The sequence below is a fragment of the Paralichthys olivaceus genome, chromosome 10, assembly GCF_024713975.1.
Source record: "Paralichthys olivaceus isolate ysfri-2021 chromosome 10, ASM2471397v2, whole genome shotgun sequence".
NCBI classification, from domain to species: Eukaryota; Metazoa; Chordata; class Actinopteri; order Pleuronectiformes; family Paralichthyidae; genus Paralichthys; species Paralichthys olivaceus.
Window position 1 is genome coordinate 15642475 of NC_091102.1, and position 23500 is coordinate 15665974.

The window sequence follows — 23500 nt, forward strand, 5'->3', positions numbered from 1 at the left end:
AGCAGACACATTATGTCCTGCCTCCTACATGAGCTACCCTGGCTCAACCCCTCACCTGAACTTTTTGGACATTTTCCCGTTGTTGTAAACACAACAGCGGAGCGGCTGGGGCTCAGGGGTTAGAGTGGTCATCCTCTAACCAGAAGGCCGGCGGTTCATCCCAGTCTTTCCCACATTGAATGCCAAAGTGTCCTTGGGTGAGATACTGACCCCCAAATATCCCGTTCTAATAGAGAAAAGTGCTGCACACAGATGCACTGTATGTGTGTGTGTATAGGTGATGTAAAACTGTACTGTAAAGCACTTTGAGTGGTCATCAAGACTGTAGAAGCACAATGTAAATACAGAACATTTACCATAACTGACCTGGAAAATTTCCTGCATCATTCCTCATATGTGAAAGGCAAATTCTGGAAAATGTCCAGACCCCAGTATAAAGGGACATTAATTGTTTTAGACATTTGAACAAACAACCAATGGTGCCATTATTATTGTGAGGAGTCTGTGATACTGATAATCATTTCCCTCTCGTAATTAGTTACAAAATAATAATTTGTTTTATCTCATCGTTACAAAATAAAATTAATATTAAACACTGATGTTTTAATATTTATCAGTAATTATGGGTAAACTTGAAATATTACTGATTAAATATTTGTTTTTGTGAAAGACAGTAAAAGAACCGATCAATTCACTGGTTGTGCCACTAGAGATTGAATTCCCTGTGCACCATCGTTGTCGTCGAAGCTGTGATTAAAAGATGGAGTGGATGAGGAGAGAGTCAGAACAGAGAGCAGCTCAGTGTAAAACCTCTGCCTGTGATTTCTCCCTGTTTAATGTAACACTGGACAGGTACAATTAAAGATATAGAAGATTGAATCATCTGATCATGGAAAATGTTTCTGTTGTGAGAATGTTCACCCTCTCTGGGATAAATGAGACAATGAATTACAGACTCTCCATCTTCTCTCTCACTTTACTGTATTACTGTGTGATTCTGTTTTTCAACATTTCTCTCATCACCATCATTATCTTAGATGAAAACCTGCATGAACCTATGTACATCTTGTTGTGTAGTTTTTGTGTTAATGGACTTTATGGTACCACAGGTTTCTACCCTAAATTTCTTATAGATCTGCTGTCGTCTGCTCAGGAAATCTCATATGCAGGATGTCTCCTACAGGCTTTTGTCATGTACTCGTTTGCCTGCTGTGAGTTGTCCATTCTAGCAGTTATGGCCTATGACAGGTACCTGGCTATATGTCGACCGCTGCACTACCACTCTCTGATGTCCAAGAGGAGGCTCTCTCAGCTGGTGTGTTTCTCCTGGCTCACACCTTTCTGTATTTTCTCCATCAACGTCCTGCTAACTTCCAGACTGAAGCTGTGTAACACAAACCTACAGAAACTCTTTTGTGTGAACTGGATCATTGTTAAACTTGCCTGCTCTGACGCTGACACATTTTCAAATAATATCTTCTCGTATGCAACCATTATCATTTACGTGTCTCACGGGTTTTTCATCGTTTGGACGTACATGCATCTGATTAAAAACATTGTAAAGTCAAAAGACGGCAGGGTCAGGTTCATGCAGACTTGTGTGCCCCATTTAGTTTCTATAACCACGTTCCTTGTTGTGATAGTTTTTGATTTGATGTACATGAGGTTTGGCTCCACAGATTTACCTCAAGGCCTTCAGAACTTCATCGCTTTAGAATTTCTCCTCATTCCTCCGCTCATGAATCCTCTAATATACGGATTCAAACTGACCAAAATACGAAATAGAATTTTTTCTTTAATTCACGGTGGAAGAAAATTAAGTTTTATCTTATTTACTTTTTGTTTTTCATGTAAAAGAACCAGAACATATTAATTTTTGTCAGGAGGAAGTAGTGCAACAGTTGTAATGCTGTATATTCAGAATCTAACTAAAGTTCAAGGCCCCTGCTCGTGTTTAAATGATTCATGTTTGCTTTAAGATGATGTTTGGGTCACTTCAGGGTGGCTCAGTTTGTTCTACACACCTCAGTACATAGTGAATATTGTAAGATCTCGACCTGCCTATTGACATCATTTATGTTGTGATTTGCAATACAAATAAAATTCAATTCAATCACATTTGCTTCAAAAGAGTTAAAATCTGTCAAAAGAGAGCATGTGACTGCATTAACTTCTCTTCACTGACTTCCAGTAAATTGTTGAATTAATTTTAAGACTTAATTGTTGACTTTAAGGGCCCTTTCTGGACTTGCACCTAAGTACATTTCAGATCTTCTGACACCATGTGTGCCCGGTCGTAACCTGAGGTCCTCGGCGGAGGATCTGCTCACCATTCCACAGTCCTGAGGACCGGAGGTGACTGAACCTTTTCTGTCTCCCTGAGCAGAACTCCTCGTCCTCTTTTAAATCTCTCTTTTGTTTGCTTCCTCCTAGTTCTGCTCTTACAGTCAATTTTTATTATTTTATAATGTTTTATTTTATCTTGCTTTTTAGTCTTGTCTCATTTGTAAAAAATTTGTTTCTTCTGTATCTTTCTTGTTTCTTACTTTTTGTCTGCAATTTTTCATTGCAAATGTTTAAAGCACCTTATGTGTTTTGAAATGTTCTATATAAACAATATCTATTGTTCATGTTAACTATGATTATTATTTTTATTATTATCATGATTATTACAGTTTTAATCCTTTCGGTTGTAGTTATGTTACATGTGGTGGATATGTTTCTCTTTCTACATCATGTAATCTAATACTGTATCTGAATCTCTCACACATAGACTTCACATCACAGGATTCTCTGTGAAATATTTTTATAAAAATAAATTTGTCTTAAACATTATATTCTCTGAGTGAAGATTTTGTTTGTGCCTCAGTATGAATATAAATAGTCATATTTATATATATATATATATATATATATATTAGGTTTTGGTAGGCATGGGTTGAGATAAATACGTGATAAACACTTCCTTTCCTCTCTCTTATTCTGGAGACTTCTTCATTCTTCATTACAACCACTCCCTCCCCAGCAGCCCTGGCATCTCTGTCCTCATCTTCTGCACAAACACTTGTGGGTAAGAGGAGCAGTCTTTGTCCACGCCTCTCCAGGGAGGAACCTGTGTGTTACCAAGCCGCCCTCCAGAGACGACCCTGTCAGTCTCTCATACCTGGTGAATATCACTGTGTCATGTAACAGTTCAACAGGTCCCTCTGCTGTCCACTCCCTGCATCTGTGGCAGCGGATGGATGTGACCATGAAGAGATAAGTGTAAAGAGGGAAAATGTCCAAATGGTCGCAGAAAACAAAACAAAGGATTATGCTTAGTTATCAGCAGACGAGTGTTTGTTGTTTTACTGTTGTTTGTAACTTTTTGTTGTGTCCTCTTCTTCCAATGAGAAACAACACTGAACTTCATTTAATAGCTGCGTGTGTTGATGCTTCAGTCAACTATTCACATTCTGGTTGTTGAGCCTCGACCCTGCCAGGTCAAAAAAGGTCCGTTTTCATTGATGAGTTGAATCACAGTTCTGTAATGTCATATCTTTGTACATATTTTTGTAGGGCAAAACTAAAATCTACATGTATGATTCATTTTAAATCAAAACTATTGAAAATAATTGCAATACATTTATATTTGAAGCCAATATGTGAATTTGAGAGGAAAACTAGAAGAAGGGACAGGAATAGTTTTCAGCTCAAAATTAAATAAGTTAAACTCTAATTTTAGAAACTTTACTTAATTGTTGCTTATTTCATTATGAATGTTTTTTTTAAAAAGGTTTTCATGAGTCAAGAGATTTGTACATTAAGTATATAGCCTATATGTGTATGTGTTGACAAAAGAGCCACAGTCTTCAAGCTTTCTCAGAAAGCCTTTTATTCAGATTCAAATTCAGTTAATGCCACAGCTGTTGCATTGCCAGTCTTCAAAAGAGTCCCTGAGTCAGAATTAACTCGATTCAGTGACTGTGCAATGATGCACATCATGCAAAAAACTAATGACTACAGTAAGAAACCATGATTAATTACAAAGTCAGTGAAAAATGCTTCATAAGCATTGTCTGTGACTACAGCCTTCTGGTTTTAATTAGAAGAGAGGCATCGCTGAAGGTATTTACAGCTCCAGACCTGACAGGTGAGACAGCGTTGAGTAGAACGACCTCTGCAGATGACTTTGTAAACTGCTCCCATGAGACCAGCTCAGTTTGACTCTCACTCTCTAGCTTTTCATCACTGGTTTACATTTGGTTGTAGCCTGAATGCATGGCTCTGTCATTCAAAAGCGCTATTGCAAAATAACAGAAGAGCATCTCGGCCGTTTCTAAAACTGAATGTCACGGCATCATTTACATTATGTACATGTTTATGCTGTCTCCCAACACCCCGTCACTTTTCTGTGAGTGGATTCGACACTCGTTGGTTTGTGTCATTCAGGTCTACTGCAAAACAACTGCTACATACAACTCTACAAGTTCTAAAAGTGAATGAGACATTCATCATTTAACTTATGTACATATTTTCAGTTAAGTCTCTACATAGCATCACATCAGTCAATTTACAGCATCTTAATGGAAGGTTATGGCTGTGTCATGATCACGAGGAGGAGGATGCCAGTGAGTCTCTGTGAAAATGGCTGCAGATGAAGAAGATAAAACATGGAGGGTGGAAAACCTATTTTCCTTTCACTTGAACTACAGTGCAAACAGAGAAACTCACACAAATCCAAAGAAGTCGAGAGTAAGTGTTGCTTAGTGATGAAATCCTTTAATGTCAAGTGTTTTTGATTGAGGAAAACATAAAAAAAAACGCCTTAGAAAACAGAAAAATTGCCACAGGATCCACTAACGGAAATGTTTGAATTTAAAAATCATGTGGTAAATTTCTAGTTATATTATTTGAATCGAGTAGAAATATCAGAAAAGGAAAAAAAAGCAAGAAAAGTGTCACAATTTGACACCTTCGAAGTTTTCACATGATGTTACAGCTTTAAGCTAAAAAACATTTCAATCATTTTCTCTCAGATCAACCTACAATCAACATTCTACAATGACAAAGTTAAAACAGAGATATAGGAAGTTTAAAAAAAATGTATTAAAGAAGGAAAACTGAAATATCACATTTAGAAAGTGTTTAGAAGTTTTAGTTACTACAGTTGCACCTTTGGCAGCAATCAAAACCAAGTCTTCTTGGTTACACACACTTGGACTTTGTGATTTTCTGCTCATCTCAGCAGAACCTCTCCATCTCTGTCAGGTTGGACAGGGACTGTCATTGTCAGTGTACAGACATTTTCAGGTCTCTCCAGACATATTTACATCAGAGCTCTGCCTGTGTTTCACGCAGATTAACAGAATCGTCCCTAAGTCACACTTTTTTTATCTTGTCTTTCAGTTTGGGGTCATTGTCCTGATGGAAGATAAACCTAAGGTACAGTCTGAGGTCCTGAGCACTCAGGATTTGATGAGGGATCTCTGTACTGCATTAGCTTTCCCTCCACCCAGAGAAGTTCCATGACCTCAGTAAGAGTCAGTTGAATTCACCACCTGTGAATTCAAGTCGTAGAAACAGCTGAGCCAAAATTAAAGTGTCCGCAAACTTATGTCAAAGTGATATTTCAGTTTCTCTTTTTCAATAAATTTGCAGCAAAATTTAAAAAAAAAATTGTCCTTGTCCTGGGGGAAATATTTCAATGATTTTAGCATAAAGCTGCCACATGAAAAAAAGTGAACGACTCTAAATACTGAGTGCACTGTAAAAATAAAAACCATCCAAACCAAAGCTACTGGTTTGAACTGCTGTTGAAAGTGTTTGAATGACAGGATGGATTGAAGTGCATTTGCATTTGATGCTGCACGTTCATGATTTTAGGAAAAACAAGTTTTCTTAAAAGAAAGAAAAATAGGCTAAGATCCTAAAGCTTTTCACAAGTATTTGAGGTAAAACCAACTCCAAGTATCTTTGTGTAAAAAAAGAAAAAGAAAAAAGAAGTTGTTTAATTACGAACATTACGTTATCCATTCTCAGTTCTCTTTATTTCTTTTTCTTAATACTTAAGAACAAGTCACTTGACAGCTAATCCCAGAAACTTGCTTGCTCTACTGGAGGACATTTTTCACATGTTGATCCTCCACTACAACAGGGGCTCAGTTAGCTTCTACATTTTCACACAAAAAAAACTAAGCAGCACTGTCTATTAAGGCTTTGCATGAAGTCTGTCTGGGTTGAGAGAGCTCTACAGAAAGGACACAACATATCGCTGCTGACGAGTGATGGGGGGAAAAAACTGAAACTGAAAAGAGAAATGTGAGATACTACATGTGGCACAGCAGGGCGGAGGGGAGGAGAGAGCAGGACACAAAATATTCTCGTGTTTCGCTACCATTGTTTGAATTTGGGACCAGGAAATGTGGCTCATGTTGTATGTTAGAGGTAAAAACAACCAACTCTGGGATGAGCAATTCTAAATGTATAGAAATGTAAGGTGACCAGGTGTCGCTGTGCTGATATCCAGAGAAACAAAGTTGCACACAGACTCAAACAAACCAACACCTTCCTCACTCTCCACTTTAAAACACTAACAGTGGTTCTCAATTATTCATTTTGAACCAAATGAACGCACTTCCCCCATGCACTGTGGTAATGGCAGGGAGAGAGGGTTGGTATTTCAAACACAACAGAGGGAAGAGGCGGGTGCTGTTTTAAAGGGCCGGCAAATAAGCGAATCCCTCGCCTGAGCAAGCTTGATTTAAGGCAAAGGTTAAAATATAACTTCTATATCAGGAAAGCTAAATAATGTGCTAACAGCTGCAAGGCTACATGGAGACAGTCTGTGACCTTTCTCTGGAATCAACTGCCACTCAGCGGCGAAACGGTCACTTCAACCAGAGCGGCGTGAGCTGCATTTTAACTGGCATCAGAGGGGTAGTGGTGCGTTGAAGTGCCTCAGTGTTCAGACTAGGATTTCTGGGTAAATGAACAGCAAAATCTCAGGGTCAGCTGATCCAGGTATGATAACAAGTATGCAGATTTCTCTGTGTAAATCAAAGGAAAATAGGACTGAATGAATGTGTGTGGGTGTTGGTGCTGCAGGCTGCACATGACCCCTGTAACAGATGGTTTGTTTTCACATTCAGAGTCCTTCTTGTAGTTTTACAGACAAGCATCTCCAAACCAGGAAGTTAACGGGTTGATTCACCAACATCACAAGATTAAAATAACATATCATTTTGCCCACTTCACTCTTGTGATATCCAGTCCTGGAGACGATGTGGAACTTATATAATTTGAGTTCCATGCTGTGAGACTTCTGCACCTGCCCTGATACAAAAAAGGTAAACTGAATGTGACCAACAGTGCTCAAATTAAATCAAATCATATTTGAAAGACTCAACTGAATTGTCTCTTCACAGAAACTGTCCAACTAATTGGATAATCAGATAATGATTTCACTTTCCTTTATATTTAAAACATGGTTTCCAATGAAAACTATCAATTATTATCCAAGAAAGTCAGACAAAAGATGTTCTGAAAAGATTAATCATTTTTCAGTATGGTATGGAAATCTCAGACTTTGCCTGTATAAAAAACAGAACTATCTGCATTGCCAGATATGTAAAAGTTGAAATGGTACATTTATTTTGTGATTTGGGCGAATCGACCCTTTAGGGGGACCAGGATGGGCCTGAGAGCACCGGTTCCCACATCCACTCAGTGAAAAAACCAAGGGAGACATCCTGCATGTCACAGATGGTTGAGATGAAAACAAGTTTCAGATGTGGATGTATTTGTGTTCTGTGGGCAAAAACAATAAGCACACCCCACACCCTGATTGGCTGATGACCATGACTGGATTTGGAGGTAGGTAGTGCAAGAGCAGATGATGGGCGGACTGGCTGTCCATGTGACAGGTGAGGCGTTTGAACTTGGGTGTTAACAGGACTTTAATGTGGCTGGGCTGGGGACGAGCTGGATTAAGAAAGATGCAGCAGGGTATGATGCTGTGTCTTCCCCTCCATTTTGTTTTGTGTTACACCAGAGAGCTTGACCCACCCCCCCAGACCTTCAATGCTCTCTCTCTCACTCACTCAATCTAGTGCTATTAAAATTTCTAACTCTGGTGTCTATTTATCATTTTCTCCTCCCTGACCTACCAACAGACTCGACGGTAGGAGGAGAAAGGAGTTGGGTAGGGTTGAGACTCCGCAGGATGGCCACACAGAGACAGCCGTACACGGGAGGAGGGGAGATGGGAGGTGTTTGGGGATAAGGGGGTGACGCACTTTAGTTTTGTTTCTTGGCCTCCTGGTTGCCATAACTGGAGCCTGTTTTCTTCACCTCTGTGACCCCGATGAGGCGTCGGATAGCTATGGAAGCTGGGGAAAGAGCAAAGACAAAAAAATAAATAAATAAATAAAAAAGTGGAGTGAACGAGGAGAGAAAATTAAATGTTAAATAAAACGTAAATTCAAAACCTTGAATTTAACTTTTCTTTTTCCAGGTAAAGAGCCTGATTAGAGCTCCATGAGGAAGATATATCATATATGTGTTACCTATGATGAGGAAGAAGATGAAGCCGATGATGAGGAGGGGGGAACCGCTGACAACCACTCCACAAGCAAAATTGATAAGGGGCGACAGCAGCAGGGTGGCCCAAAACAGGAAGTTCAGCAGCGTCCATAGTCGACGAGGTGGGATTATTGTGGGTCCGGGGAACTTGCCTTCCTTGCTGTATTGTTCCTGTAAGGCATCCTGAGCCAGAGAAGAAACACATTAAGTAACCACAGTAACCACTGAAATCAATAATGATGTGCATGTACTTCTTAAGACACACAAACAGTCAGATGGTGGCGCTGTAATTAAGGGGCCAAAAAGTGTTGTTTTGGAAAGGCCACACCCTCACACCCTAAATCTGACTTTGTCAAACAACTCCAGCCACAAAAAGACTTCTTGGACCATAAAAAAATCTGTCATGATGGATTTTCCACCATTTTCAAGTTTCTGAAACACAGGTTTTTGAAATCTCCTTGCTACCAAATTTTCTCTGACCTATAGGTGGAGCCACAAACACCAATAACATGTACCTCAAACCTGGTGAACATACTCTGGTGCAGGTATCAACCAAAATCTAAAGTGATTTATCATATATTCAAAATATCTCCAAGAAATGTTGTATTTCCTCCCTGAAGTCCTACTATCCTCTTAACATATTCAATGAGAGTGTTACAAATAGAGGAGCTTTGGATGCACAATGTTGATATCTTTGTGAAGACTGAACAAAGCTTTGATTGGTCTCAATTTGGACAGATTTCAACTACCTGTAGTGATTTTTTTTTTGCCTTGTTGCTGCATGTGGCTTTAACTGTGGCTTGATTGGGCTGCTTCCTTCTGTTGAGCACAATAAGGGCTTGAACCCGGAATGCATTCTTTGTGATTTCAATCCTATATTGAGTCTTTAATGTCAGTTTTACCTTCTCCTGGTAGAGCTTGTGCAGCCAATTAGCACACTCCTTCTCATCATCTGGTATTTCCTCCACAGAGAACCGTCTGGATGGAAAAGAGGAAATAACTATACACTGTAGAGCTGAATCACATTTGGTTTCAGCCTCACTTACAATTTGAGCAATAACAGTTAGAAATGCGCACATAAAGAACAACCGAAACAAATACAAAGGACAACACACTGGGTGGAGGTAATTTATGTTTAGAGCGCCGTCACCAAGCAACCACCTAAATCATGATCATTTAAATGAGTCAGTGACGTAGGTACGAACGAGGAGAACGAAAGGTGAAGTGTGGCTCTAGTGAAAACTGATGGTAAAAATGAGTTAATGGCACAAGACTTGTTTTTTCCCCCTCACAACTTCTCCCAATCCCAGGTTTGTCCATGGTCATGATTCCAGTTGTAAATGTTAATCTTGATAAGAATGAGTTTGGGGAAAATGTTTTCATATCTTTCTGTAACTAAGTCCGACCAGAGTCAGACAGGCATTATGTTGTTTGTGTCCAAACCCAACTTCAGCTCGATGCATTTAAAATAAGCTGCACTGAGTTTGTGTCAACCTGTCCCTGACACGTATAGTGACTGCTCGTTTTCCCCAATTACAAAAAATCCAGCCAACATGACAAATATCATTCTGTTATGCCAGTGTCTCACCACTAGAGGACTCTATTAAGAATACCTTATTTCTCTGCATAGATCTGCTGCTGCAAGTCCATGTTCAACCGACTCTGGTTTAATCTTTGTTTCCACAAAACAAAAAATGTTCTCTCCCTCATTCTAATTGAGTAAAACGAATAGTTTTTCTCATTCAGCTGTCAGAATAAAGCCATGCTATTCCAGGCCTGTTCAGCAGGAGCCATCCTAATCTATTTTCATCTCCTGACCTGTTCTTCACTCAGTAGGCGTGCTCTGCCCATTAGAGTTACAGTTCTGAAACCATAAACACACTGGGAAACCTGCCAACATCCCGAGCACACTCACTGTCTGTTTCAATGTTATAGGACAAAAGTGTGATTGGAGGGAGGCCACAAGGTTTAAACTACATTCATCACCTTCTCCTCTGTACAGCTGGCAGTGTGATGCATCATCGTTACAATACATGGTCATTCTGAGGTAAATGGAGGACAGAGGTTGCACTCACCTCACACTCAAGTCAGCTTTGTATTTCTTGCCGTTGACGATGCCCAGGAGAGTGGGGGTTTGGTTATCTTTGAAGTTGAGAGTCACATCGTACACAGCAGTTACTGTAAAATATATAATCACATTAAGAACCAGAAACGTGTTTTAAACATGATGAACTGTGTGTGTGTGTATATTTCCATACAGCACCTGTGCCCTTAAGACACTGCAGTGTTGTGGTAAATCCTTTGGTTCGGGGTAGTAGGTGGTATTTGAGCTTGGGGAGGCCTTTACTCTCTGCAATCTGCATACTGATCTGGTGTTTCTTCTCTGTAAAACGGGTTCCCTCGCAATACAGAAGAAACTGTGAAGTGAGGAGAGATGAGTTAAGAAACACACACACCCAGACTTAAGGTGACCTCCTTTCTCTTGTCTCATCCACTACCATTCTTCTGCCTGGTTTAATTACAGGAGCTTTAATGTAGCTTTAATGTAACAAATAAAAAAAATCACAATCAGTTCATCCTCTCTCGCAAGACTCTGAAGAATTGCCACTGCTTCTTCAATGCTAATTACCACCTCAACATTCAATGCAGGTTTAACATTTAGCTTAAATGTTATGATTTCACACGTTATGTTTCTTTGAACACACTTTCCAGTGGCCTGGGAGCTCATCAACACATAGGGTTCAGTGTATGGTCAGACACATGTAGTATACCAATGCACTAACTGTTGTTCAACAACATTATCAGGAATTAGTGATCTGACGGCATTTCAGATAAATAATGATATCTCAGCCACAAAGTCTTTTTGTAGGTCTTTATGACATTTTAATGCCAATTTGGTGAAAATTTGACTAATTTCAAAACAGGTTTTTGCAATTCAACTTAAACTAATATAATCACTCATAATGATGTTATTTTTTATACTGTGGATATCACACTGTTATGATAAACATGGAACTGGAAAAGAGCTTTAAAATAATATTATATTATTTCGCCCCCTAAAAAGTTCAAACTTGGTTAGCCGGATTTCTCCCTTGGTTAGGACTGGAGAGACATGACATTTTTCTTCCCATAAGTTTCTCATTTGGCCAAATCAACGCAAAAAAATGTATTAATACAGGTATGGGAACGACAGCTTAACCAAAGGATGTTGACTTTGTTTATCTGACCACAAAAAAAACGATGCCATTAGCAGTGGCCCGATGCTCAATTTAAGAGGTAATTAGATCAACTGCTGATCAGCCTAATCTCAGCTGGCGAGCTGGAGGAGTGATTCTGAATATCTGTAACACAAGTTTCTTCACACCTTCAGCAATGACATACAACAAACAGTGAGTTCTATTGTCACCAGGTTTGGATGTAAAACTGCTTTGAATCATCAAGCAGGATGAAAGCTTCATCCTGTGAGCTCTGTGGAAAGTCCAGTTCATGAAGTTTAACAGAAACAAATAATAAACCCACTCCCTACAGTCCATGCATTACAAACACAGCTGGTGCACACACACAGAACAGGATATCTGTGCATTGCCAAGATCAATGAATGTATAGAAAACTGGGTCAAAGGACAGTGACTGAATATCCTAGCATTTAGAAAGGGAAGAATATAGTATCTTCTCTGTCAAAATGCAACCACTGACAGTTTATCACATATCTGATCTTATTTGTGGACGTTTAGCTTTTTGTTTCTATTGGTATTAATAACATTGTATTCCCTGATGGAAGAGCTGAGATTTGGGGAACAATAGCAGTTAGTAAGATTAGTCAAACTTGTTTATAGGAAACCTCAAATTACCACCCTGAGGTTGTATGCCTCCACGGATTAAAATTAGTTTACAATAACCCTTGACCACTTGAATCTCATTAGTGCAATTTAGAGTCCAAGTGACATCTGGTCAAAATGTGAAGAGATGTCCTACAGGCTGACTTGAGATATTATGTTCAAGAGGCCAAAAACCCTTTTTGTGAGGTTACTGTGACCTTGATGTTTGAGCACAATCTTTGAGTCTATGTGAGCATTTGTGCCAAACTGGAGACGATTCTCTCTAGGAGTTCTAAAGAGAACATGTTTATGAGGGGGAAAAAAAGGGTTTTGTGAGGTCATCATGACCTTTGACCTCCAAATTCTGAGTCAGTTCATCCTTGTGTCAAAGTGAATGTTTGTGCCAGATTTAATTAAATTCCCTATAGGTGTTGGTGATACAGCATGTTCACAGGTAAATTAGTTCACCGTGACCTTTGACCACAGAATCTAATCAGGTGATTCATGAGTCCAACTGAACTCGAAGAAATTCCCTCGAGACGTTCAAAGATTAAGGTGGGTGGACATAAGGACGAACAACCCAAAAACATAATGGCTCTGGTCAATTGCTGTCCCCTGTGCAGAGGAATAAAAAAGGTAATGATATTACCAAACCTGTTCTTAGTAAATTTCATACAAGCCGACTTTCTAGTTGACCTCAGGCTGACTTTATAACTCAATTATTATTTATTTATGGGTGCACTCACATTTGATTTTACTTAAAAATAAACGTGTCTGCTCATTTCTTGTCCTTTAGGAATTATTTTTAACCACATCTTTGTTTACAGTGACACTTTGCCATGACTGTAAAGCACTTCGGCTCAACTCCTGTTTTTAATATGCTATGTAAATAAATATGACTTATTTTCAGTCCCCACTTTATCCACATAGTGCTATTAGATTTGTAAGTGGAAACTTCACTTCACTGATATGATGTGCTCAGGCAGCAAAGAAGTCTATGCCCAGAGGATATTTCAGAAACTTTATTGTGCAACTGAGCTAGAGTTCACTGACATGGTATTCATGCAAACGGTTGCATAGGGGCTTGAAAAGAAAAGAGAAAACAAAGAAAAGAAATCTTAAGAACTGTTAGAACTCATACCCACGTCAGAAGACAGATACTTACCCACATATATTCAGGATAATCTTTGAGTCTGCTCAGTCCCTTGAAGACAGTATTTCTGTCCTCCTCCCACTTTCTTTTGCAGAAGACTATTTCTAGGAAGTACCAGGTCCAGCCAATCAGAGGAACCTTCAACAGCTCATGTTTGGCCAGCACTTTTGAACTCTAGAGACAGAGGACAGGTGTATGTTTTTATTAAGAAAGCATGAATTTCTCACAAAATGGATTGAAGTCATTAATCCATAGCAGCATATGGCAAACATGTTATGCAAAGTTGTGTGTTTGAAATTCTGAGTCATACTATGTTCTTATACTAACCCCTAAGATGCCATATCTTTCACACATGGTCCAGCCACAGAGGAAATCGATTTCAAAGTTGTGGTTGAGGATGATGATGGCATGTTCTTTGCCAAACTTGTCCACCGTAGCCTGGTCTGTGTATAGGGTGCAATCTGTGCCCGACCACCACTCCAGCAGCATCACCAGCTCTACACAAAGCACAACACTTCATGTGCATGCAGCAGGTAAAAAAAAAACCACTTGGCAACTCAGTAAAATCGAAAATAAGAACTACACTGAAGTGCCTGAACCAAAGTGTTCTTATAGTATATGTCATTGCCAGTTTAGTTGAATAATAACAGTGATTTATATCTAAATGTCCTCAGATAATTATCAGCAAGCTGAATTAGTGTTACAGCTTTTTTTTTAGATCATTGTTTTGGTGCTAGTGAAATGTGTAGCTGAGCCTAGGCTGCTTTTATTAACCCATTCAGGGAGCCATTTGTGGCAAAAAAAAAAAAGCTCTGATAAACCCACAGTACATTGTCTGGCCAGTATCAAAAAGGCAGACAGATTAAGTCAGTTAGAGCCTGGTGACATTGTGGAGGAGAATAAGAGGACTAATATTTATTGAGTGCATTTGACAGGTGGCCATGTCAAGTGTGAATAGACTGCATGGTGCCCTTCTTTCTTTATGTTATCCAAATTATAAAACTCAGTATTTGCATTTAAAATAACTATTTTACATCAGAATAGGTTACATCTACTTACGACTCCAGAGGGAGTAGGAGAGTCGGCAGTTGATTCTGCGGTAGAGCTGTTTGTTGAAGGGCCAGAGGATGCAGGTGCAGAGCTGGATGAAGTTTATGATGAGGCCACTCACCACAAACACAAAGCCCATCAGCAACTGCAGGATAAACAGGCTCTTCAGGTAGGCTAGAAGAGCCATTGCTGAGGAGCCTGGAGGGCGGAATAGGCTCCTCTGTATACACTATGACCGACCTGAGAGAGAGCACAGAAACAAGGACAACATCAGTGTGGACAGAGCGTGAAACAGCACGAGGAAAAAAATAATGGGAATACAATACTGGAAACAATTAAATAGGGTAGACATGTTATTCTGCAGACAAAAAAGTTATCAGAAATTAAAATACATCTCAGTGTCTCTTACCACGGTGGGATCCTTTTACAAGCCGCGTTTACACGGTCCGTCGGCCAATATTACTGTCCTGTGATAGAGAGCAGAAAATAGGTTGAGATATCAGGAGCCAAAGGGACATAAAACAAAAAAAGGCAACAGTTCAGTGTCATTACAGTGAATTTAATAATGTATGCTGTGCTTGTTTGATCAGACCGTTTCAACTTTGTTAGATAATGACCCAGCAGAACAGAAATATCCTCCATCCTTCTCAGTGCGGGTGGAAAGTCAACATGAACCAAAAGGTAAACACTGTGACAGTATTTCTAATCCTGGAGAATGCATATTGTAGTGTCTAAAGAGGTGTCTAAAAACCATTATGTTAGCACTGTTGGAGATTTGTTAGAGCAAATTGCATTTTTCTAGGTTATAAAAGGTATTTGACAAGATGCAGAGTAAACACAATTTCTGCATAGTTCAGCTTCTGTGAGTGCATTTGTTCATTACAACATCTCAAATGTTATTATCTGATTAACTGAGCATGAAAATGTAGTGAATCTTTGCAGTCTAAGATGCAGGGCACTGCACCACATGCTGCCAGTGATTATAATGGTACCAGTGAGGAGTTTTACAGTCTGGGCCTGTGGGAGTTTTATTATTGGAGCTGCAGGTTCATCTAACAGATCATCTGGAAATATTTAATGGTCCCTTTGTAAGGATGTGACTGCATTCATCAGACTAGGGACCAGTTTAAGATGTTTGAGCAAAGCAGGCTGGGATAGGCGGATGATAGATAAACAGAGATAGTATGGGTAAAAAGATGGCCCCTGCCCCAGATGTTAATGTTAATACAGTTTTAACAGACAGTTAATGTGCTGTCAAAAAGACCAGGTGCTCACTTTTCTCAAGAACATCTCACATTAAATGACACACAAAGCGGCTCTGCTTGTTTAGATACTATCATAAGAGTAGCAACTGAAATGTAAAAATATTTTTGTTTAAAGAGACAACTGAAAAAGGTTTCCAATCTTCCGTATATGTTGTTTCTTGTTTCTCCAGATTTGTGTGGAGACCTGTGGTTTATGGCAACCTGCTTTTTTAAGAGACATTTCATCTGTGGACAAGAAGCACTTGATTCGATTCACCAAAACATAAATTTAAACCCGCACTGGGGAACTTTTGTCTCCCCCATTTGGTAGCGCAAGAAAAAAAACACCCAGAAAAGACGTGGAAATGAAGCAGATGTTCATTTATATGTAAAAGTTCCACACTCCAGATTTAATAGCAGTGCATTAATAAAGGACTCAATGACTGAATTAAATGTGGATGCTCGACGTTCTTCCTCCGGATTAACTGTGCAGTACTAGCATCAACAACATATGGAGAGTCACCTGCATTCACTGCTATAACTGTGTCAGCAAATCAGTATAAAAAAGAGGCCTTCTGGTGTTTGCTTTTTTACAGCAGGCTGCAATCTGGACAACAAGGGAGAGACAGAAACATTGTGTCCCTGTGCGGCACTCATGTCAGTCTTCCACTACAGACACTGTATTGTTCACAGGGTGGTTGCGGTAATGACAACTGTGGTTTCTTCATATATTATATTACACAGTTGTTCTTTCACAAGTTCAACTATAAAAACACACAATCCTCTAATATGTCTAGTACAAGAGCAGATATCCAGTTGCCATCCTCCACAAATAATTACATAGATTGTAAAATCTAACAGTTGAAGAAGGTGCTTATCCTAACAAATTATACCACAGAATGTCAGTTGGTTTTCTTGAGCCAACAAACAGAAATGTTTCTAATGTTTGGAAAAGATGTGTTGAAATTCTGTTACACATGCTGATGTTTCTGTTTCTGTTAGAGATTTGACCTTTGTTCTTAGTGGGAAGAGTGAGTGTCAAGGTGGGGAAGAGTTAGACTGTGTCACATTTAACTTCTAGCAATAGTGAAGCATAATAGAGAAGTTCCATAACCAACATTTCCTGCGACAACAAGCACTTCTGTGGCCTATTTTACTCACAGCCAGTTCATGATGGAAATGGTGACCTTTATTCTGCCTTGCTGCATAAGAGGTACAAACATGGATTTGGGTCCGGGGCAGCTAGGTTACCACAAAGGAAGGACAATGTCTGTGTAAAATGATGCACTAGATAACACACTATTATCTAGCAATCACACATTGGGGCAGCTATATTCCAGCTTGTTTTGTTAAGTGCTAGCAAAGGCAGCATACCAAGGGTCTTGTTAACGGAAATACAGTGGCATCTCTATAAAAACAAACTTGTGTGCGACAGCTCAGATAAACATGCTGTAAACTTTATCATTTCCCTCCACACTCTTTGCTCCCATCTTTGTCCATTTATAAAGTAATTCAAATTGGAATAACCAGACATTTAATTCATAGACTCACAATATATTTGCTTTAAGAATTTTCAATAAGTGGTCAACCAAGGTCTAGAGAAGTCCACACCCGTATATATTTTTTTTCTTGCTCTTCCTGAGTAGATTCTTGTTAGTATCTACACCAATTTACTTCAAATTAAATAAAACCTGCCAGTTGATCAGTGTGATCGAAAGAGATGAGATTTCTATAGTGATCTGCTTACATTTTGCAATTCTAACATTAATCTTTGATTTCCTTTTATATGAAGCTTTACCCCTCAAGTCACAGGTTTAGAATACTCATTTTTTGAAGATAAAATGATATATAATATATACATAAAATAATGAATAACTGATAAAGACATGTCAAGTTTAGAGATAGTTGTAATCAACAAGTGCTTAGTGGGATAGTTGAAAACTGCACAGATGCAAAATGTCCTCTAAAATATTTTAATGTTCATTCTTTTTCATCTTTTTTCTACAGTATACATATTATTGCTTGACAACATTAATTAAATTAAACAACCAAATAACCAAAGTGAATCTGTCTCTCTACTTCAGACAGACACAAAAGCTCAGCACAAATATAACTTATTGGATCAGTGTTCTATTTCAGCTATGTGGGTTAGTAGTTCAGTGTTAAGAGTCTGCAGAAAAAAATTTTTTTTTAATAAAATGTTAACACTAAGGTCCCAATAATAACCAATACAGGGCTTAAAACACCATGACATCATCACACCATCTCACCAACCAATCAAATCAACAGTTACTGCAGTGTGGTTTAACCAAACCAGAGATGTTCTCTTGTAAAGACCACATATGTCTTACATTAAAATACAAGGAGTCCAGAAAAAAACATACACTTGGTTTGTAATAGTGTAACAAACATTGAGTTGGACAGTCAAAAGAGTCTGTGGAGGTCCACCTGTGTCCCTACACAGCCTGAAGGAAAGATTAGAGACGCTGCCGGGGTAAAAGCTGCTTAAGGAAGGACAGCTGCCTCTACTTTCCTTAACCTGAACCCAGCTGAACACAGCTTCTGTGCCAACAAATAAACATGGGTTGCGAGGACTCTCTCATATGAGAAAAAATCTACATTACCAGACGCCAGCTTAATATTGAAAAGGTTCAGCCGCATCTTGGCCTTGTTGTTTTAATTATACAAATTGGATTTGATTTGCAAATTCTGCTCGGCACAGTGAAGGGCTGAGTTATGCCCTGGAGTAATTTCCTGACTTGTATCTCTTTTACAAGTTCTAATTAATCTCACCTGCTGTGATCACAAGCTGAACCATCTCTTTTGTATTTAACTTACCAGTAGACATAGTAGGCCATTGCCATGAGCACCAACGCCCCACAGATCCCAGTGAAGATCATCACAGCACTCTGGTTCAGCATTTTGGCTACTGGTATCCTCCCAAATCAAAGCCAGAATAAAAACATAAAGAGGGGCCTGCAGAGAGCAGCGGATAGTCACAGGCTGTCCTGCCTCATAGCCATGATAATCCCACAGAAGGAAAGAGAGATTATGATGATGACAGCAAGAACACAGCCAGATCCCAGATCTTGCTGGGCCGTTAACTGATGACCAAAATATTTCCAATCACCCAGAAAATGACCAACAACCGTGGCTCTACATTGAGCAAGTGCAAAAAAGAAAATGCCAAAAACTCCTGTATGTCACAGGGGGTTCTTCTGAGGACTAACGAACGCCAGATAGACTGAAAGATGGCTCACTTCTCAAAGGAGGGAGCAGTGTCTCGCACATAAGCGGTGTCTTACATGCATTCCCATCCTCTAATCCAATGGATCAGATTAGAGCTGATTAGCAGGCCATGGGCACCCTGGATGTGTCACATTTCATTAACCAATAAGAAGGCTGGGCTCTGCTGAACAAGGTAGAGTTAGCAGATTGGCATCTGTTACGCTAATGGTTTGATTTTGCTCAAGGGCCCAATCATAATGGGGAATTTTATTCCTCAACTTGCCATTGGCTAACTTCAACATTATTTATATATAACTTTAAACACAACATTGTTGATCCAAAGTGCATTTAAAATAAGTGATAACAGAAAAGCAGTGATAACAATAACAACTAAAATCATAACACTACACAACCATGTTATGCAAATTGAAAGGCTAAAGAATAAAAATGTGTTTTCATCTAACCCAAGTTGCCAAATGACCAAGATGAGGAGAAATGTTACCAGTAAGATCCTGTGATCCAATTAAAATAAGTTAATGTGGCCTAGTGGAAGCAGGTAGATGGAAAAGAGGATTGAACCAAGTATGGAACCTTGGGAGACACCACAGGAGATAGGAGCTGAGGAGGAGGATGTCTTACTAATGGAGACACTAAAGGATCTGTTGGATAAATATGAAGAGTTGGTTACACAAAGCAATAGACAGGCAGGATGACCTCAGACAGACAGTCAGTAGTTTCCTTGAAACAGACACTTCCAAGCTGTTCTTTTTTTTTCTCTTTGACCGAGTATAATAAGGGATGAATTAACCCAATGCCTGGAAATCAGAGATCCACTATTCTCACTCCCACTGCAGGAACCTTAGGTACTGAATATTATTCACGACAGATCTACATTACTCGGTCACACAGATGACAAATGGAGCTGGTGGGCAAGTAGACAAAAGTCTTTGGATTCTTGCAAAGAGATAATGTTAAATGAGGCTCACACAAGGATGCAGAGGGATGCAGAAATAAACTGTCAAGCACTTACTGCAGAAAATAGGTTAAAGGTTAGAGTACAGACCTAAGGGCTTGCCAGTGGACGTTAAAGCCAAATATGCAAAGAGATAAAAATACATTGTGATAGCTGGACAATGAAGGTCATTCATGTTTCAAAGCAGAAGGCATATTCCAGCACATTAGACCACTGTACTGAACCAACTCTCAATAACAACAACTATACTTATACGGTTGTATGTTAGACAATGAGAGACACTTAAAAGCCACACCACTTAGTACCACTACAGCCCTAAATTACTCTGTTACACTTAGCAAGTAAAACAATACTGAATTCAATTCATTTTATGATGAACAAGATGGGCAATAAAAACAATGTCAATACTTTGTCTATCATAATATCATTTTCATCAACATCAATATAACAAAAGTCCAATATATATTTGTATAATGTTTCTGCATTATGTAAGCACAGTGAGGAGGTAAAGAACATGATTGACCTACCTAAGATTGGTAAAATGTTTTACCATTTATCAAATGTTTGTCATTCTCTGCTCATAAAGAAGAGTTTTAAACTGCAACTTTCACTCAGGAGCAAACATTTCTTCTTCAAAACATTACAAAAAATAATAATGTGACCTATATCGTGATAATTATTGATAGATCTGATTTTCTTTCTTTTTTTTAAAGCTTAACATATCACCCAGTGCCATGAACTGGCCTACATAGGTCAGGAAGCAAATAGTATGACATATGATGCAACACCAGAAGAGATTTGGCAGATAAGATAGAAAGATAATAAAAAGATGAACTGATTGTCTCACTGTGATGTCGACATAATTGCAATAATACAACCAATATGCACGATAAATTATAATCATGTCTCTGTTTGGTATTTTTATCATTATTAATACAACATGAAAAGACCAAATCCAGCAATGCACTGATCTGACTAACATCATATTTTTAGCCAAGGGGAACTCAAACACACTAAGCAACATCTATCCCACTATCCAAAGATTATGAAATTGAGTTGCAGACTTGCCCTGATAGAACAAGCAGGAATAAGTTGAGGGACCTTGAGCATCAGGCACGACCTCTTAACTCACCTGTGTATGACAGCTACCACACTGAACTGCTAACTTAGCCAAATGTACAACTAGTCTGGTACCTGTCGCACTAGGTTCAGCGTAGAAAATTAGCAGTCTGGTGGTTTACATGTGGTTTGGTGAGGGATTCGAGTGAAAGATGGAACTGCTCAGATATAAGCTTATCTCTATATGTCTCAAAGTCCTAGAGGGCCATAATTTGGTTTGATTGACAGATAAAGGGAGTTCAATAGTTCAACATGTGTAAACAGACACGTCACTGGACTTTACACCAAAACTGTATTTGTATGAAATGTATGGCTCACATATACCACCTGAGAAGATATGAGGAAAATACTTTGTACCAATTTTTAATGGTATAGCCCACATTCACAAATCACAATTTGCCTCATAGGGCTTAATCATGTTCAGCCAAGGAAAAATTACCCCTGTAAAAAACTTTCAGCAAGGAATTTGGCCACCAATGCAACACGTGCATGTCTTACTGAGAAATTATTTGTTTGCATTGTTACTGTGCAGTTTGTGAGACCAATGTAGTTGTAACCCTCCTGCACAAACTACAATAAAATAATACTGACATGGCTTATTCCTAAGGGGAAACTGCAGCAGACACTGTGTTTGCATTTACAGTAAAAAATAGTCAATTAGTCGAATAAAAAAAGAAAAAAATTAAGGACAACTGGCTAATGGATGAACTCTTACAAATAAACATTAGTGAAGCCCGGCAATACAGCGGTCCACACATTTAACATGTGGCTCTCCAAAATACTTGTGTGCAAATCACTGAGGCATTCTACAGATTCCTCTTCAATGATCAATTCTGCTTTGTAAGATCACTGCTGCCTCTTTCCTAAAGCACCACCGGTCTCAGTATTACAATGATCAAAGATTAAAAAACAGATCATCAGAAACACTTCACAGAAATGATCAGAGTATTTTACTTGCCTGTGTCTTGCTCTCCTCGCCTCTCTGGGTTAAACTGAGTTTCAAGCCTAATGTTAGTGCTGGCTCTGAGCCCCAGACTTGAATGAACTCCAGTAACCTTACGTCAGGCGAGTGTGTGTGAGTGGTACGACGCAGGTCAACACGGAGCCAGCTGGCGCACATGACGCACGGGCGTCTCGCAGCGTAAAAGCAGTTTTTAAAATGAACCCAGTGAATCTTCAGCATCGACTCCGGCACAGCACCCTGTGAGGTGCTACAGTACATGATCACGTTTACTGTTTCAGCTCTGAATGTAAAATACTCCTTGGACAACACACATCAGTGCGGCGTGGCTCCATAACCACGCAGCCCCAGCACGTCCAGTGACTGCGCTATCTCTTGACACATGTCATAATAAGCTAGCAGCGTGCTGAACTCAAAGTTACCAGCAAACACCGCTTTACATCCTAAACCTGAGAAAATAAAATGACCCAGCCTCTCGAACTACTGCTGCCAACGACGGTAAACAAGTGACCGCTCACTGACACCAGCCTAAACCCGGTGTTACTGGGCAACTCCACCGAGCAGGTCTGGAAGGACGGGGCCACCTGCTAACGGTACAGGGCAGCATGCTAACTTAGCTAACCCGCTGCGGTTAGAGTAACATTTATATTGAGGGAGGATGATGGATCCGGTTAGCCGGTGTGTTTATTAGCTAACGACAAACACGTTCCACTCATATACACACATAGTAAACACTTAACCGACCTGAGCCGCTTGCTAACGTCATGCTAAGCTAGTTAGCCAGCTAACGTTAGCGGTCAGTGTCAGTAACGGTGTGCTCACCTGAAACGTATTCAGTTGGGAGTCGGTGGGTTTCTGTTTGTTCTGGTTGTGATTCCGCAGCTTTCTGGTCTTCGCCGGAATAAAGTGACTCTGCTAACGAGCTCTTCTTACTTCGTCCGTTTCCTGAAACGCAATAAAAACGACTTGAGGTAATGCGATTTGCGAGACAGCTATTGTTTGTCGGTTAAAGCCCCACATTTCCTCAATGCCCATCTGAAGGTAGCGTGCTCCACATCCGGTCCAGCCCCTCATTTAGTCTCACACAAATAAAACAATCTGTCATTTTATTTATCTATGATCCAACAACTACAAGTATAGGTACTGGTGAAAATATATAATCCTAATTACTCGTGTTATTCTACATCAGATCACATGTTGTGGTATTTATAGAGAATTATTTCATATTCAACTTTTATTCATGTAATGCAAAGTTTCTCTTTGTATCCACAGTGTCAAACATGTACTGAAATAAACTGCATATCATCCTCAGTAAGAGTTTGGAGTTTTATACACTGATATTCACTGATTTTCTTATTAATTTTCCACCTCCTCTTTATTGTTATTATTATTT

The 23500-nt window shown here is 39.3% G+C and overlaps 2 protein-coding genes across 4 annotated transcripts; one reads left to right on the forward strand and one right to left on the reverse strand.

Annotated features, from left to right (window-relative positions):
* Window positions 1-889: 889 nt before the first annotated feature.
* On the forward strand, window positions 890-3262 carry LOC138411798 (olfactory receptor 8I2-like). The gene is made up of 2 exons (XM_069532798.1): window positions 890-1820; window positions 3105-3262. The coding sequence occupies exons 1-2, from the start codon at window positions 890-892 to the stop codon at window positions 3260-3262; spliced, it is 1089 nt and encodes a 362-aa protein (XP_069388899.1).
* Window positions 3263-4739: 1477 nt separating this feature from the next.
* agpat3 (1-acylglycerol-3-phosphate O-acyltransferase 3) lies at window positions 4740-23155 on the reverse strand. 3 transcript variants are annotated; one of them, XM_020090018.2, is made up of 10 exons: window positions 22930-23155; window positions 14992-15049; window positions 14592-14822; window positions 13860-14029; window positions 13545-13706; window positions 10826-10979; window positions 10638-10740; window positions 9465-9540; window positions 8547-8745; window positions 4740-8369 (listed from the first exon to the last, which is right to left on the reverse strand). In XM_020090018.2, the coding sequence occupies exons 3-10, from the start codon at window positions 14767-14769 to the stop codon at window positions 8278-8280; spliced, it is 1134 nt and encodes a 377-aa protein (XP_019945577.1). In that variant the 5' UTR covers window positions 14770-14822; window positions 14992-15049; window positions 22930-23155; the 3' UTR covers window positions 4740-8277. The 3 variants fall into 3 exon arrangements, with proteins under 3 accessions (XP_019945577.1, XP_069389308.1, XP_069389307.1); XM_069533207.1 differs by lacking the exon at window positions 22930-23155 and adding an exon at window positions 22105-22214; XM_069533206.1 differs by lacking the exon at window positions 22930-23155 and adding an exon at window positions 18665-18802.
* Between the last annotated feature and the right edge of the window lie 345 nt (window positions 23156-23500).